This window comes from Mauremys reevesii, linkage group 11 (genome assembly GCF_016161935.1).
Source record: "Mauremys reevesii isolate NIE-2019 linkage group 11, ASM1616193v1, whole genome shotgun sequence".
In the NCBI taxonomy this organism is placed as follows: Eukaryota; Metazoa; Chordata; order Testudines; family Geoemydidae; genus Mauremys; species Mauremys reevesii.
This window is the reverse complement of record NC_052633.1, coordinates 10,938,503-10,954,422: the sequence shown is the minus strand read 5'-3', so window position 1 is coordinate 10,954,422 and position 15,920 is coordinate 10,938,503. Positions and strand designations below refer to the sequence as shown.

The following is a 15,920-nucleotide window of genomic DNA, read 5'->3' as shown; positions in this document are numbered from 1 at the left end:
GTAGCAGCTGAGCTCCCATTTCATATTGTGACAAAGATTCTTTCCCCACTTCACCACACATACTCCAGCTCCTTTCTTTCTCAATTCGTTGGTCTAAATGGAGCAGAGGTGAGGTCTAACATTAAGTTTGCAAAGGACTACATCCTAATGTCTCCATCATACTCACTTTGAGACAATGCACTGCTTCCACATTGTCAGACCAACTCATTTGTCCAACAGCCGCCACAGACCGTTGCACAGGTCTGATTTAGTGCTCAAGACAGTGCAAGTTACTGGGTGGAGGGGTTGGTAATAGACTGATGGCCTGTTTGTCAGCTGGTATAAATCAGAGGAACGCAGTGGAGCTCCACCGATTTATACCAAATGAAAACCTGACCCAGGTTGTTGTACCAGAGGGTGGAGATTGTGTCTACTTCTTACCAGTGCTGCTTGGAAAAAGAGAAACCACCCAATTGGAACATACTATTATTTATTCGAAGGGGTGGGGAAAACAATTTTTTCCCCTCCTGTTTAAGCAGCGTCTGGATTCAAAGCCAAGTGAGGTGTTATTTTCCTATTCGAGGGCCAAATACACCCAGAGACACAGTATTTAAAAACAGCTCAAATGATGAGAAAGAAGAATTGGTGGTAAGAGGGTAAAACAAGAAAAAAAAAAAAAGCCAATCTCTCCCTAAAATTAGGAAAGGGAGCAAGCGACAACGCCCAGAATTTGTTCATGTATCACTGACAGGGAAAGGTATTTACTGGAAAAGCAGGGTGGAGCTGTAGCAACGGGGTCCTGCTGTCCTTTGCAAGGGAAGGGGGATGGGGTGAGCCCATCTAGAAACTGCCAGCAGAGAGAAAATGTTAAAAATAAAAATCAACCGGTAACAGAAAGCCAGCTCGAGCACACTGACAGAGAGCCTGTGCGTGCAACAAGGGGTCTGAACAATTCTATTGCCTTCGGATTCCATCAGCACAGCATAGCGTGGATGAGACAACAGTGGCATCTAGTGTTCAGTCAGCTTTCTAGCAATCTAGGTTTTAAGAGAGGGGGGGCTGTTCAGGGGCTGCGGGGGGACACAAACATGCCGGCTGATTGTAGTGAACTGTGCAATCAAGGTGCTTGACCAGTAAAACTCATCCCTGTTGAGAGGGCCAGCACAAGGCCTGGGAACTGCTCAAGAACCACTCACATACACCTTCCAATTCGGCCATTCACCACTTTCAGCCCCCTCTCCACAGGGATGTTTTGCACCCCCAATGAGTTTCGCTGAGTCAGGTTGTGGAGTATCCCACTTCTCTGAAGGCCTTTGATACAACAGGTCTCCAGCAGCATAGCACTCATCTGCGTAAGTATTCCGATTTAGTTGTATGCACAACCTGTCTGCTCTGAAATGACTCACCACTTCAGTCTCACACTATGGATCAAATTGGACAATCAAAGCACCAGAAAATACAAGCTGACCCCTCCAACACTGGAGCTCAGAATAAGAATCTCTTCTGCACCAGTGTTCGTCACAGATGAACTCTTGTTCATTTTCTCTGAGAACTGCAGGAAGTTTACATCAGATGGATCTAAAAGTAAATCTAAAATCGGAAAGATTCCAATTTATCTAGGAACGACCAGGAATATTTAGAAGTTTAATTATCATCTCTAATTCCCTATCTGTAAGTGAAGAGCAGTATCAGATACTTAACTGGAAGGCTTCAGGCTTAACAGCTCTAGAGATGGCATTGGCACTGATATTACCATATGGATCCATCTAAGTTCCTAGTAACTCTGAAAACACGCCCTGATGGCTTCTGGGTTTAAAAGGCAGACATTTCGACATTCTGCATCCTTGTGGTGTTTACACATTCTCTTTCACATACCATGCCTTGCAACTTGAGCGGTTCTCCTCAATAACCTATTTTTGATGGTGAATGTGCAGAGTTTTCACTATTCAAACACTGTTGTGGATAGTACATACTAGTGCACTAGCATAAAACTGGACCATCACCTGGCAATATTTCTTCCCCCTGGAGAAATGAGAGCACTCACTCTAGTAAGCTGAAAATTTTGCTACTGCTGTTCTTGCTCATGTGGCTGTCTCCCCAAAACTGTCACCTGTTATAGCTGCTTATCTATGCAGCTAGCCTCCCACAAACTCTTTAATCCTGGCTATTGCCTTTTTTAGATTGCTTTTGTCCTGTACCTCTTGACATACTGCAAATGAAATGGGGTGTAGGTATAACTGGCAGGCATTGGCTACAGCCAAGAACAATTCATAAAGAGAAATGTAGACAGCAGACTTTACTGGTGAAAGGAAAAGCACCACAGCTAACACTAAGCATCCCCTGCCCGCCACATCTAATCACATATAATCCAAAAGAACTAAAGAAACCATCTGAAGTGGTGCCATTTGGTGACTTCCAATCCTGTTACAAAATGGAAATAAAGTCACCAGTTCCATCATGTCTAGCATTTGAAGGGTTTAATAACCCCTGCACATTCCTCCACCTCATGTTCTTTCTGCCATCCAATTTCCAGAACTATTTGATCCCCACATAATCAAATGGTACTTTCATGGGGGAAGGCTCTAGAGCACTGACCAACATGCAATAAGAGCCAGAGAGGAAGATTTTCAGAGGCACAAATGGCAGTTAGGCTCTTAACTCCTATTGGAAAAAAATCAATGGAAGTTAGACCCCTAGGCCTGGGTTCCTAAAGAAACTTCGGTGTGGTGATGCTCAGTGTCGCCAGTCCTACCTTTTAGGGGCCTAGAAAAACCACTGAGATTCATGAAGCCTGAGTTTGGTACCTTGGCTACCTGTACAGCAAATGGAAAGGGAGAGGCATGGCAGAAAGGGATTCAGAAAAGCCAGCAGGCTAGGTGGCGCCTCACCTAAGCTAGCCAATGGAAGATGCCCAGGAAAGGGTGTGTCCTAAGCCCTGCCCTGGCAGGGAGTTCAGCGCCCAGCTCCAGGGAGGTTACACGCTCTGCTTGGGATTCTCCTCTGCAGATCCTCTTGATATACTGGTACTGTTTTAGCCTGGAGAAGGAGGACCACCTCCTTCATAACTTAGCCCCATGGTTAAGATACTCATCCCAGTTCTGTGTGAGGGGGAGAAGGGATTTGAACTGGGATCTGCCACCTCTCAGGCCTATGGGATATTTTGATGTAGGGCAGCTGGAGACACTCCAGTTGAAGCTATTGCACTGTGGCTAAATCATGAAAGAGTTATTGGGCCAGAGAAGGAGCAAGTAATGAGAATGACACAGTAGCCTTGTAGTTAGTGCACTCACCTAGGAGGTGGGAGACCCAGGATCCAGTCCCCCTGCACCCATGATTTTTCCCCATTATTGGAACAGCTTCAAATGGGAGAGGATAAGGGAGCCCACATCAGAATATCCCACAGCTCAGTGGCAAAGGCACTGAGTGATAGCAGATCCCTTCCTTCAGGTGGAGCAGGGAATTGATCCAGAGGTCTTCCACATCCCAGGGAACTATCCTAACCACCGGGCTAAAAATTGTGAGGAAAGTCCTCACCCACACACAATCACCCCCAGTTCTGTGTAATATCACCTACACGGGCAAACACCGCCTATCCTTAAAAAGGGGAACAAATAGAACCCAGGGAATTATAGACCAGTCAGCCTAACTTTGATACCAGGAAAGATACTGGAACCAATTATTAAACAATCCATTTGTAAGCACCGAAAAGGGAATAGGGTGGAAAGGACTAGCCAACATGGATTTGTCAAGAACAAATCATGCCAGACCAACCTAATTTCCTTCTTTGGCAGAGTTACAGGCCTAGTGAAGGGGGAGAAGCAGTGGACACAATTTATCTTGATTTTGTACAGCTTTTGACACAGTCCAACATGACATTCTCCTAAGCAAACTTGAGAAATATGGTCTAGACGAAATTACTATTAGGTGAGTGCACAGCTGGCTGAAAGACCAAACTCAGTAGTTATCAATGACTGACTGTCTAACTGGGAGGGTGTCTAGTGGGATCCCACGGGGGTCTCTCCTGGTGCAGTACTTGTCAATATTTTCAGTAATGACTTGGATAATGGAGTGGACAGCATGCTTATAAAATCTGCAGATGACCACAGGCTGGAAGGGACTGCTAGCACTTTGGAGAACGGAATTAGAATTCAGGACAATCTTGACAAACTAGAGAATTGGTCTGAAAAAACATTAACCAGATGAAATTCAGTAAAGACAAGTGCAAAGTACTACACTTAGGAAGGAAAAAAAAATCAAATGCACAACTACAAAACAGGGAATAACTGGCTAGGTGGCAGTACCACTGAAGGATCTGGGAGAGTTATAGTGGATCACAAATTGAATCTGAGTTACCAATGGGATAGAGTTGCACACACACCCAAAGAAAAAGGCTAATATTATTCTGACGTGTATTAACAGGAGTGTCGTATGTACGACATGGAAGGTAACTGTCCTGCTCTACTTAACACTGGTGAGACCTCAGCTGGAGTACTCGATCTAATTCTGGGTGTGACACTTTAGGAAAGATGTGGATAAATTGGAGAGAAGCCAAAGGAGAGCAACAAAAAAAGATAAAAGGTTTAGAAAAACTGACCTCTGAGGAAAGATTAAAGAAACTGGGCACATTTAACCTTGAGAAGAGAGGGCATGGGGACGGGGCTGATAATCTTTACATACATTAAACAGCTGTTATAATGTGGACGGTGATCAACTGTTCCCTGTGTACACTGATGATATGACAAGTAGTAATGGGCTTAATCTGCAGCAAAAGAAAATTAGGTTAGATATTAGGGGGGAAAAAAAACTAACTCTAAGAGTAGTTAAATTCTGGAATAGGCTTCAGAATCCCCATCGTTGGAGGTTTTTAAGAACAGGTTGGACAAACACCTGTCAGGGATACTCTAGGTTTACTTGGTCCTGCTTCAGCACAGGGTGCTAGATTTGATGACTTTTTGAGATCCCTTCTGGTCCTGCATGTCTATGAATCTACAGCAGGGGTAGGCAACCTATGGCATGTGTGCCAAAGGCAGCACGTGAGCTGATTTTCAGTGGCATGCTCACTACCCGAGTCCTGGCCACTGGTTCGGGGGGCTCTGCATTTTAATTTAATTTTAGATGAAGCTTCTTAAACATTTTAAAACCTTATTTACTTTACAGACAACAATAGTTTAATTATATATTATAGACTTATAGAAAGACCTTCTAAAAAACGCTAAAATGTATTACTGGCATGCAAACCTTAAATTAGAGTGAATAAATGAAGACTCGGCACATCACTTCTGAAAGGTTGCCGACCCCTGATCTACAAGGACCCAATGCAGTAGGTGAGCTCTGAGCACACTTCCTGGATCAGGCCCTGCAGGCGAGTTAAGTGGAGGAACGCCGATCTTCCCTCATTCATCCATCGCTCTGGGGCTTCGGTGTCTGGACACCTCAAGTGGGGCTGCAGTGCACATGCCCAGAAGCAGAAATGTTGACACCTAGGGAACTTTTACTGCAAAAAATATAGGTGCTGAGTGAGTTTAGACACCTATAGGATTCAACAGCAGCTGAGCAGGGGCTTTCTGAATCCCAGAGGGGCCTGATTCTGGGATTTATATGCCTAAAGTGGCAGTTAGATGCCTAAATCCTTTTGTGAATTTAGCCCCTAGCTGCTGTTTGTGCCTTTAAACTGCGCTCCCCACCCCCATAAGGGCAAGATTCTCAGAGGAGTTTGAGCAAGTGAGGTGTTCAAATCCCATTGAAATCCAATGTGACTGGGGTGCCTAATCCTCACAGGGTCCTTTGAATTTGAAAATCTCAGCTGCACTCCTTACGGAGGGCAGAACTCCCGCTGAATTGCACGAGGGACACAAAGTTAGCTTGGCTTAACTACATCACCCAGGGCTGTGAAAACGGTCACTCCCTGTGCTGAGTAATTAAGCTGACCTAAGCCATGGTGTGAAGAATTCTTTGACTGACCTAGTTACTGCCTTTCAGAGAGGCGGACTTCCTGTAGTGACAGAACTCCTCCTCCTGTCTCTGTAGCAAGTGTCTGTATTACAGCAGCACAGGTGTTGCATTTCTAGCATAGACACACCCCGAACATCATACACAGGTGCATGAAGTAGATGCTCTGCATTCCCCCAGCCACTCAAGTAGTAGCGAAACTGCATTTTTTTTCGGTTCAGAAAGACTCACTGAGCAGGTCCCCGTGGAGGCAGACACCCCCTCAAATGAGAACTTGGCCTGATTGTCACAGAACTTTGTGTTTATTAAAGTAAGGTTTCATCAATGTACAGAACTGACAAAAAATGTCCAGGAAGATTGACAAACATTTACAATTCATATAGCTTTGAACACTGTAGGTATAAACAAATAAAAGTTCTCTCGCTATTTTGTTTCCTGGGAAGCCTCCAATGAAACCAACTCTCTCAGCTGGCCCCTCTGCAGCAGTTCTATTAACCACTGATGAACAAGAACTCCTACTTATTAACATCCAGTGTTTTAAAATTATTGCTTATTACCAGATAAAAGAGCAAGATGACATATTATGGGTCATTATTAAAAATCTCGTGTCACAAGCTTTGTAACAGCACACTCTTTTTTGCACAATACACTCATCTCTTTTTCCGTTTAAAATAATGCAGTTATGACGACCAAGGTTTTCCAAAAGCAACTAGTGATTTTGGGTGCCCAACCAGAGGTGCCTTAAAGGTGCCTGCTCGTCACAGGTTAGTGCTTAGCACACCCTGAAAACCAGTCTCCTCTAAAGGGTCAAGTTGAGTATCAAACAACAGAGGCATCCCAAAATCACTAGTCTCTTTGGAAGGTCTTGGCCGATTTGTTTATAGAAATCCAGTGAAAAGGTTTCAATAATCCAGCATCACACGTGCTTTGCAAAACAAGTCTTTAGAACAGAATCTCACTGGGAGCTAAGCTTGGAATAAGCACTGGCTTCATGCTTGAGTTACAGAGCTCAGTCCTGAACAAGCAGTTTTCAATCTCGGGAGGGGAGATGCCAGCCGGAGGAACAGGATTTGATTTTCTGCCACCACACCTACAGGAGTAGCTCCAGGGCTGAATAAATAAGAAGGGAAGGAACGTTCTCTTTGTGTAGCACTGCTGATGAAATGGGAAATCATACCCGCGTCGAAATCTTACCACATCATTGGACAAGTGCAGTCCTTGACACATGCAACTAAATCCACTCACAAACTTACTCACCCACTCGCTGCCTAGAGTGATCAGCCCCCACGTGTCTCAGCTTGGCTGCTGAGGGAATGGGGGAAGATAAAGTCTTATTTACATAATGCACAATTCCGTCCATTTTAGTCGAGGGATGACACCACTATGGAGAGAGGTTTAATATGTTTCTAGTCAAAGGTGGTTAAAAAAAAAAAAGTCTCCCCCAGAGGTTCTCCTGACTACAAAGGACAATGTAGGGAACATTCAGTTATGAGATGCCACGGGGAGCGCCAGAAATACAGAACTTTATATGCTGCTCTAACTAGAGGCATCCCAGCCTTTACAACACTTTGTACAGTGGGTTCCCCTCCTCCCCAAACACACACCCATGTCCTTGCTCAGAGATTGGTCTTGTATATTCTTCCACCCGCAGAACTCAGGTTCATAGCAGCACTTGTTCCTTTCCACTGGGAGACATCCCTGCACCAAGGCCCACCCTTAGCCCCCATGGATCTTTTTGATTGTTCCACCCTTGCACTCCTTGCTCATAATAAAGTCATTTTACTTGGGCACTTTGCTCTTGTCCTCCGAAGGAAAGAAATCACGTCGCTTTGGCTAACCTCAGCGAGTGAACCAACTCCCATGAGGGAACGGAAACCCAGCACACCTCCTGCCCCAGCTGTCTCTTCAGGGCAATGGAGCAAGGACATGCTGCATTTCTTTCTGATGGCCTTCCACTTTCGCTGCACTGGGTCTCTTTGGATAGGCGATCCTGGCCATCTTAAAGAATTCATCGGCAGCATCCAGTGCAATAAGACGATCCTGTCAAAATAATGGAGTCGTCAGAATTGCTGGTACCCATTCAAAAATGCCCTCTCAGACAGGCTTGAAAAGACATAAGGCCTCATCCTTCATGCTGTCATGCCAGTGCCCTGGCTCCAAGAGAAATAATGGCATAAAACTGGAGTAACTCTCAGCTGAATCAGGCTCGTGGTCTACAGTGCAGACATGTTTCTATTTGTGCCCAAGCCGGCCACCAGTGCAATCTTGGACTGAACAATCCTATCTGGGAGACGGAGGTACACGAGGCTTTGATCCCGTGCATTTCACTACTCATGCCACTTGTCACCTCATTAGTAGAGACAGAGCGGGTTATACAAGATAGAAACGTTTAGCTACCTACCACCACAAAGAGGTATCGCTCACAGAGCTCCCAGCAGTTTGGGAAAATGTTTGTCTCCTCAGAGAGCTTTAACAGGATCTCCCGGGCTTTGCTCATGTTCTGAGTATCGCTGATGATGCTAAGTTTAGTCACCGATAACAGGGAGTCTGCTTCCTTGTGAAACCCTATGGCAGAGAGGATCAGTCCAGTTTAAATGAAAGGCACAAAACATGGCAGGATGTAAGTGAGCAATAACATTACTGCAAAGAACCAACCCACCCAATCCAGCTCTCTGCTAATAGACAGCTCGGTATATATTTGGAGGTTTGCTGTTCCCCCTCTGCCTTGTGCGTTTGCCTTTTAGTGTTCCTATTTTATACCCCATGACAGCAAAAAATAAATCACACTTGGATAAAATGAACTAGCATTTCCTTTGAGCAGGCTCCACTGTGTACCCTTGCTGTAGGGTGAACGGGAGGCCACCAGTGAGATAGCATTTGAAACTGCAACACGTGCATTGTGCTTTCCCGATTAAGGGGCACCTTTACTTGTGCTGATTCAGTCTTTGCCTGCTCCGTGTGCATAGACAGTGAGTACGTTCAGTATAGGCTGGGTGCCCTGCTCTTTCCGTGATCCAGCAAGTCCCAGTGCTGCTGATAGAACTGAACACATTCAGCACCTTTCAGGCCCCCCCCAAAAAAACAGCCAACCAACTGAAGGGAAAAAGCAACACTGTGAGAGTAAAAGTGCAGGTAGTTGTTTGGGACTGAAACACTCACCATGGTTTGTTTTTTGGTTTTTTTAAATAAGAGTAGCATTTGTGGGAAGAAAGCGACTTGGAATGTAACCTCCATGATGTACCCATAAGCCTGGCCCCAGGAATTATGTGACTGCAGCATCATAAAGGTCCTACTGATAAAGTCTGTCTGTATGGGCTTGTGGTTAAAGCATGGGACTGGGAGTCTGAAGATCTGGTGGTTTATATCTAGTTTTGCTATTGACTTCCTGTGTAGGCCCATCAAATTACTTGCTTTGTGGCTCATGTTTCCCCACCCCGGGGCTGTAAGACAGGTAGAGGATTTCTTATACGTCACAGGGGTGTTAGTGTTTGAAGAGGATTTTGTGTTAGTGTAGTACTTTATATCTAAGGACCTCGGTGCATTATGGATCTGTAATAAGCGGTGTGTAGGAGCTAACCAAGTCTGGTTGATAAAGGTTAACAATGATTCACAGTTTCAGTGCATAAGATTCCCTCCATCATCACGTTTGGGAAAACAAAAAATTCCTTTGCTCTTAGTGGTCATGTCTTTGCAAAAGCAAAAAGCCCAGGAACTGACACCTGAGGGATCCAGTTCTCCTGTGCAAGAGAGACTTCCACGTGAGCAGTGCAAATCACTGCCTTCCTGATCTGCCGAAATTTTGCATCGGTTTTGCCCAGGTGTCAATAACTACACAAGGCCATGGGGACTCTAGCCCCACATATCGTTGCAGTTTCCTCCAGAGGACCAGCCAGATGTGTTTGGATCACAAGGTGGATTTAACTCTTTCCAGGACAAGTGGGCAAAGCAGTGGAAAGAAAAGGGAATTGACAAGTAGTTTTATTCATTTAAACCCTATTTAAAATTTCTTTCCGGTTCTTCAGATCTGCTGGTATTAACCAGAGGAGGGAAATGGACAATTTCACATCACTTTCATCAGAAAAAGCTTTGGGAGAAATGTACTTGTAATGAAAATCAGTGCTCTTTCATTCTGAGCTGCCTGGCTCTTAAAAAGACAGGATAATCCCCGACACCATTGTCCAAATAGCCTGGGGACAGGCATTTTATTTGGATAATCAGAATTTGGTTAATCAAGGGGGCTGGACCCAGCCAGCCATTCAGCAGCAGGGTGGCCTCCCCCAGCGCTGGAGGCTCATCCTTCTCCTCTGCAGTCCTGGCCAGAGTCTCTGCCCTGCTCCCTCACTCCTGTGACAGCAGGACTGAAGAGTCTCCCTGCACTGCCACAGGGCCAGTGACATCCGCCTCCTGCAGGCACAAGGTGTGGGGCAGAGCAGAGACCCCTGGCCAGGACTCTGCTAGGACTGCAGATCCTCAGCTCTACCCTGCACCTCCAGGAGCCCTCTGCAGCTCCACTGTCAGGGCACTGCTTGCTCATTCCTGTGCCAGAGAGGCTGCAGAGGGCTCCTCATTCAACAGGGTGGGCTCCCCCACAGATGGGGGCTCCTCCTCCTCCTCCTCCCAGTCCTGGCCCTGAGATGCATGGGAGACAGCAAATGGATCTGGATAATGCAGCGGTTCGGATAATAGGGGTTTGGATAAATGGGTGTATACTGTATACCGGATCACGATGCAGGCGTTTAACAGACGAACACCATGCATATTATGGCAGGGCAGAGGGGACACCCCCTTTCTTATCTGGTGGAGCACCTACCGCCACTCCGTGTAACCACCCTAGGCAACTTTTTGACTAGTGGACCCACCCAGAGTTTACAGAGCCAGTGGCGAGACGCTTCCTCCAAGCCTGCCCACCCACGAGCTGCTGCGGAGAGCCACAGCACAGCACTCCTTTGCATGGCGGGAGGGAAAGGACCCAGTGTCCTTCTGCGCTTCCTCTTTCCAACTGCACCCCTCTTCAGTGAAGCCTTGGTGGCTCTGTGATTTTGCATCTATGCAAACAAAGGAAATGGGGGGAGGGAGATTACCCTAAGATACGAAGGCATCAGTAACAGCCTTTGCTGAACAGTTGTCCTGCTGCAAATAAAATAGCCACAACCTTGAGTTTACCTAGTTCTTCCAAAATACGCTTCCATTTGCTTCTCACTTCCCTTCGGGTTTGCCGCAAGGTATAGATGTCGTAGTTCAGTTTTTGCCATTCCTGCAAGGCAAGAGGAGAACAGATTCAGACTTCTTCACTCTGTACGGCTCATCCCACCTGGCTCTTTTCCAGTGATTTGTACTCCTAGCGACACAGCCACATTCATAGGTCTATGACAGAGAAACGGCTCACTCCACAGGTCTCTTCCCAGTGTGGGTTTATGGCCAGAGCTGCTTACTTTACCAACTAAAATCATTTTTTCCTATTTTAACCTTCTTGCCACAGCTGTGGGAGAATGGACATGATTTTGGCTTAAGCATCAACATAATTAACTAAGTTCTAATCACAAGGCCCAGTGTAACTGCATTTTAAAATATGGGCTCATCTTTCCATAGCATTGGACCTACAGCTGGTTGAAAAGTGCGAAGTATTGTCAGTGAAAAAATGCTGAAGCAAGATTAAAAAAAAATAAAAAAATCCAGAACAGAAAGCTAAAAACCACAACATGCTTCTATTTCTGTTGGAAAACCAGAACACTTCCATTCCTCCACCCCCAGAAAAGGCAATTTTTTTCCATCAAGAACATTTCAGCCGGTCTCACTTGGACCCAGTTCTTTTTTCTTTTTTGTTATGAAATTAGTTGGCGGTGCCTCCACCCCCCTCGCTCCTTCCTGGCAGGGTCACCAGGGCAGCTTGGGCAGAAAATTCTAACTACAGAGGAATCCCCACTTACTTGCCAGATAGTTGGAGACTTCCAAGAAATAACACAACACTTAAAAATATATTCAACACAACAATTATATTAAACAGGCAACAAATACAACATAACAGGGGAAACACCATTTTTAGGGTCACCGGTGCCCAAACTTAAAATACCCGTGTCTGGAGTAACAAATGTAAAATTAGTGTCCTGTTGGTACGTGTACTTTGCTGGGGCCCTTGATGACCTATACAATTCTCTGCAGAGGTGTAGCAGTGTGGCTGACTGGGTTTAGTACAGCCCAAAGGACCCACAAGTGGGAGGAGGTGGTGAATCCCTCCACAGGTGTAATAAGCGGTAGGTTATAAAATCCTCAAACCGCTCTCCCTGGCTTGAGGACACAGTTCAGGGAGTAGGGGGTCCCCAAAACAAATTCCCTGACTGACTAACTGAAGACTGTGCACTCACGAACTCCATGAATGACCTTCAGGGTTGAGGATGACGCTGGACTCCTCAGTCACTGCAGGTTGGCTGCTATCTGTGGTCAGGGATCCTCCTCAAGCAGGAATCAGGCTGCGTCAGTCCCAGGATTTCCCCTCACCACAAAGGGGTGCAGGGCTCAAGGTGTCGGTTATACAACTGCCCTCACATCCAAACTGTCGCCTCCTAACCCAGCCTCCAGTCACACACTCCGCAGGCAGCAGCCCTGGATTAGCAGCGCTGACCATGTGGGGACTGGTCTCACCAGGGGAGCTGGAGGTGAACCCAGCCCAGCTGGGGAAATTTCTCAGCAAACGTAACAATTGGGAATCATCTGTGGGGAAGGAAAACCCAGCTGGGGGATCTGCTGTCAGGTGCCTAGAGGCCAGTTCTCAGGGGGAACCCTGCTTGCAGGCCTGGGACTCACCAGCTCCCCACACAGCCCTTGCCCTGGCTGGTTCCAGCCTCTCCTCAAAATGGCTTCCCCCCTCTCCTCAACTCCCAATTTGTTGTGCTGCGGAATATAAAGTATCCAGGTTTTAGTGTCATTTTCTACTAATCTTTTAATCTGGTATCCCAAATCTGAGTAAATTTTGACCCTGGAACTGTAAGAGTGACATTAGTATAGCTATTTCTGCATTAGTATTTCAATGGACATTACAGAGATTAAATGCCAATGCTTATTTATACAACATCAAAACTGTGCACACAACAGTCAGGGAATGCAACAAAAGTAAGATTCCCCTGGTAATCACAGCACTCCCACAGTGCACATGGCCCGGTTCTGCCCTCAGAGCCAAGTAGGCAGTTGTATATTTGAGGTTGAGTTGGACCCATTATACATTAAGGTATCCATTTAACATAGTAACTAGTCATCCAAAATACGCTCTGTCCTTTGCTACTTCTCATTATTAATATAAACATGTTAAATGAATACCTGAACGTTAGTCCATTTTTCAGAGTTGAACTTGTGTAAAAATGGCATCATGGGGTGGACAGGTGTCAATCTTTTTAATCTCAATTATTTCCCTATTTAATGCACTCAGTTTACAAGTAACCACCAGCCCTATGTGAACTCAGCCTAGGGTCTAAAAATCCAACTGGATTCTTTTCACCTTAACAAATCAGCATAATAAAAGTTCAGCAAGTCCTGTGCAGCCACAAGTGTCTTACAATTATGCAATCAATACCCGTGTAGTCTGTGGATTTGCACAGGTTAAGTGACTGGTAGTCCAGACCTTTGACACATAAGATGGAATTGAATTCAGTTCACTTTCCTAGTTGTATTCGTTCTGTCAAAAATCACTAGCAAACCTACGTGATCAATCACTTTGTTCCACTTACTCATAACTTTCATCTTTTGGGCTGTACATTTGCAAGTCTGACCTCTGCTCACAGGGTGAAGACTTTTGGAAAGTTTAAGCAGTGATGGTTCAGCTTCTTTCCAATCCCCATCCCACTCCCCACCCACCACCCCATACACACACTTTCCTCCTCTAAAAACAAAACAGACACCTCACTTAGGAAGGCACAAAGCCATCTATCAAAGAACTGGGGGGGAGGGGTGTGCAAACACTTGGACAGTTCATTACAATCAAAACTAGTTAAATTACATATGTGAGATCAGATCCATATGTTTAATAGCCATTGTGGAGGAGACAGATGTTACCAACAGCCAGTCAAAGCTGCATTGTATGCCTGACTTTCTAATCCCATTTCACCATTGTAATAAAGACTTATGGACAGCTGTATGCAATGTACCTTTCCCTGCACGTTCGTATACATCTTGTTTATTAACCTGCCATTTTGATTAAAGTAATTTTTATATGTTTTAATTTCCAGAAATTAGAGAGCCATTAACTAAAATTATAGAGCACGTCCAGATCAATTAAAGAAGGGAGAGTGATCTGCCAGTAAAATGCATTATGTTGATAATTTTCCTACAATTACACAGAAAGTCTGCAAGAAAAACTTGTCATTTTTAATAGGTAATAACTAATAGGTAAATGCTAATTTAGCTTTTAAAGGTGACCCGCAGATATTGGGATATTGTCCCATTTCCTCTCCCCCCCCGTTTTTTTTAAACTTAAACAGGCATTAAAACCCACTTTAAATATTTGTTTTTCCAGAAGGCTGATTTTGCTCAAATTTGCTCCAAAATAACAGCACTGCTTTTAATTTTGGATTAAAAAAAACAAAACCAAAAACTTAACATTCTGTCCTATTTCGATTCAATACGTTGGGCTTTTTAAAGGGAATCCACCCCACAAACTTGCACTGAAATAAGGGGGGTGGGAAGAGGTGCGAGTTAAAACCAATTAGGTATTTTGATCAAGTTTGAGTGCAGATGGAGGGTGGGGTTCTGTTTGCTTTTTACCCAGAAATATCGCAGTTAGCAGAAGGTTTGGGCAATTGGAGTGGGCTCAGTCTCTGCTCTCAGTTGATAGGTCAGACATGTTTTAATCTTTCACATACACATACTCCTTTCAAGTGTTTTTTAAAAGTTTGGAATTAAAAAAAAATAATCTCAAAATCCCATGTGCTCTCAATTACTCGATTCTATTGCTCATGCATTGTCTAGCTGGCACATAGCCTGCCTAGTTCTCCAGCCCACTCCACCCCCAAGAGTCCTGCAACAAAAAACACAGAAGAAGAGAGTTTTTAAGAGAAACTGAAAAGCAGAAATTCCATTCTATGGAACCATACTGACACCTCCCTCTCCCCCACCCCCCGAGTCATCAGCAAGGTTGAGATGTTTAGATCCACAGCACTGAGCTAAAAGAGTAACTGATAGCAGTAGTAGGCTGTTATTTTCTGTGTGGATGAGACACTCTTTGCCTCCGGGTCGCACAGCTATTTACTAGCCTGCACAGGAATGTTGAGACTCAGAAAGCCTGGGTTCTAGTCCCAGTTCTGGGAGGGTGTGTGCTCTGGGAGTTACAGAGCCTTCTGCCCCCAACTCATCCTCAAATTGGCTTTCTCTGACCCCAACCCTGAGACGTTTGGTTCCCAGACCCCTGGCTCTCACACCTCTGAACTCCACTCAGACTGACGGCTCCTCCTCGCTGCCTCGGCACCTGCAGCACTGAACACAGAGAATCTTCATGCTCTCAGTTTGGATCCAGAGGCCCCAGTGGCTCCCCACAATGAGGAGAAGATATGGCAGGGAAAGTCCTGCTCAGCCCAGCAGCTCTTGAATGCAGCACGCTCAGTCACGATAGCGGGGATGGCACATGCATTGTCTAGCTGGCACATAGCCGCTGTGCTGGGAGGTGATGGAGCGCGCTCCGTGAAGACAGGCTCTTCAGAGATGTCACCACCGTTTTCTCTTCTGAGCTTGCGGGAGCTGAGATTTTCAGACGCTTATATCCCTGCTTGTGAAAATCTGGCCAAGTCACATCCCTGGCACTAGGACAACCTTCCTGCCAAATATCAAGTCCCTGCTGCAAAACTTGGGCATGCTTGAGCTTCTCGGTGAAGTTACTGTAAGAAATTGGAGTCAGCTGAACAACTCCCTCACCCACACCCCTCTGGAAAAAAAGCCTGAGGCAGACACCTGGCAAAGCAAATTTCAGCCTGAACTATTACAGTTTGGCAAAGCTAAAGGCAACTGTGAAC

General features: G+C 45.4%; 1 protein-coding gene across 1 annotated transcript in view; it reads right to left on the bottom strand.

The window, feature by feature from the left end:
* Window positions 1-6,211: 6,211 nt before the first annotated feature.
* The window catches only part of MREG (melanoregulin), a 39,839-nt gene continuing 30,130 nt past the window's right edge, over window positions 6,212-15,920 (bottom strand). The window contains exons 3-5 of the mRNA XM_039493518.1: window positions 11,092-11,182; window positions 8,330-8,493; window positions 6,212-7,968 (exon numbers count right to left, since the gene is read on the bottom strand). Coding sequence (XP_039349452.1) covers window positions 7,834-7,968; window positions 8,330-8,493; window positions 11,092-11,182 — 390 coding nt within the window. The 3' untranslated portion in view covers window positions 6,212-7,833. The remainder of the gene's footprint in view (window positions 7,969-8,329; window positions 8,494-11,091; window positions 11,183-15,920) is intronic.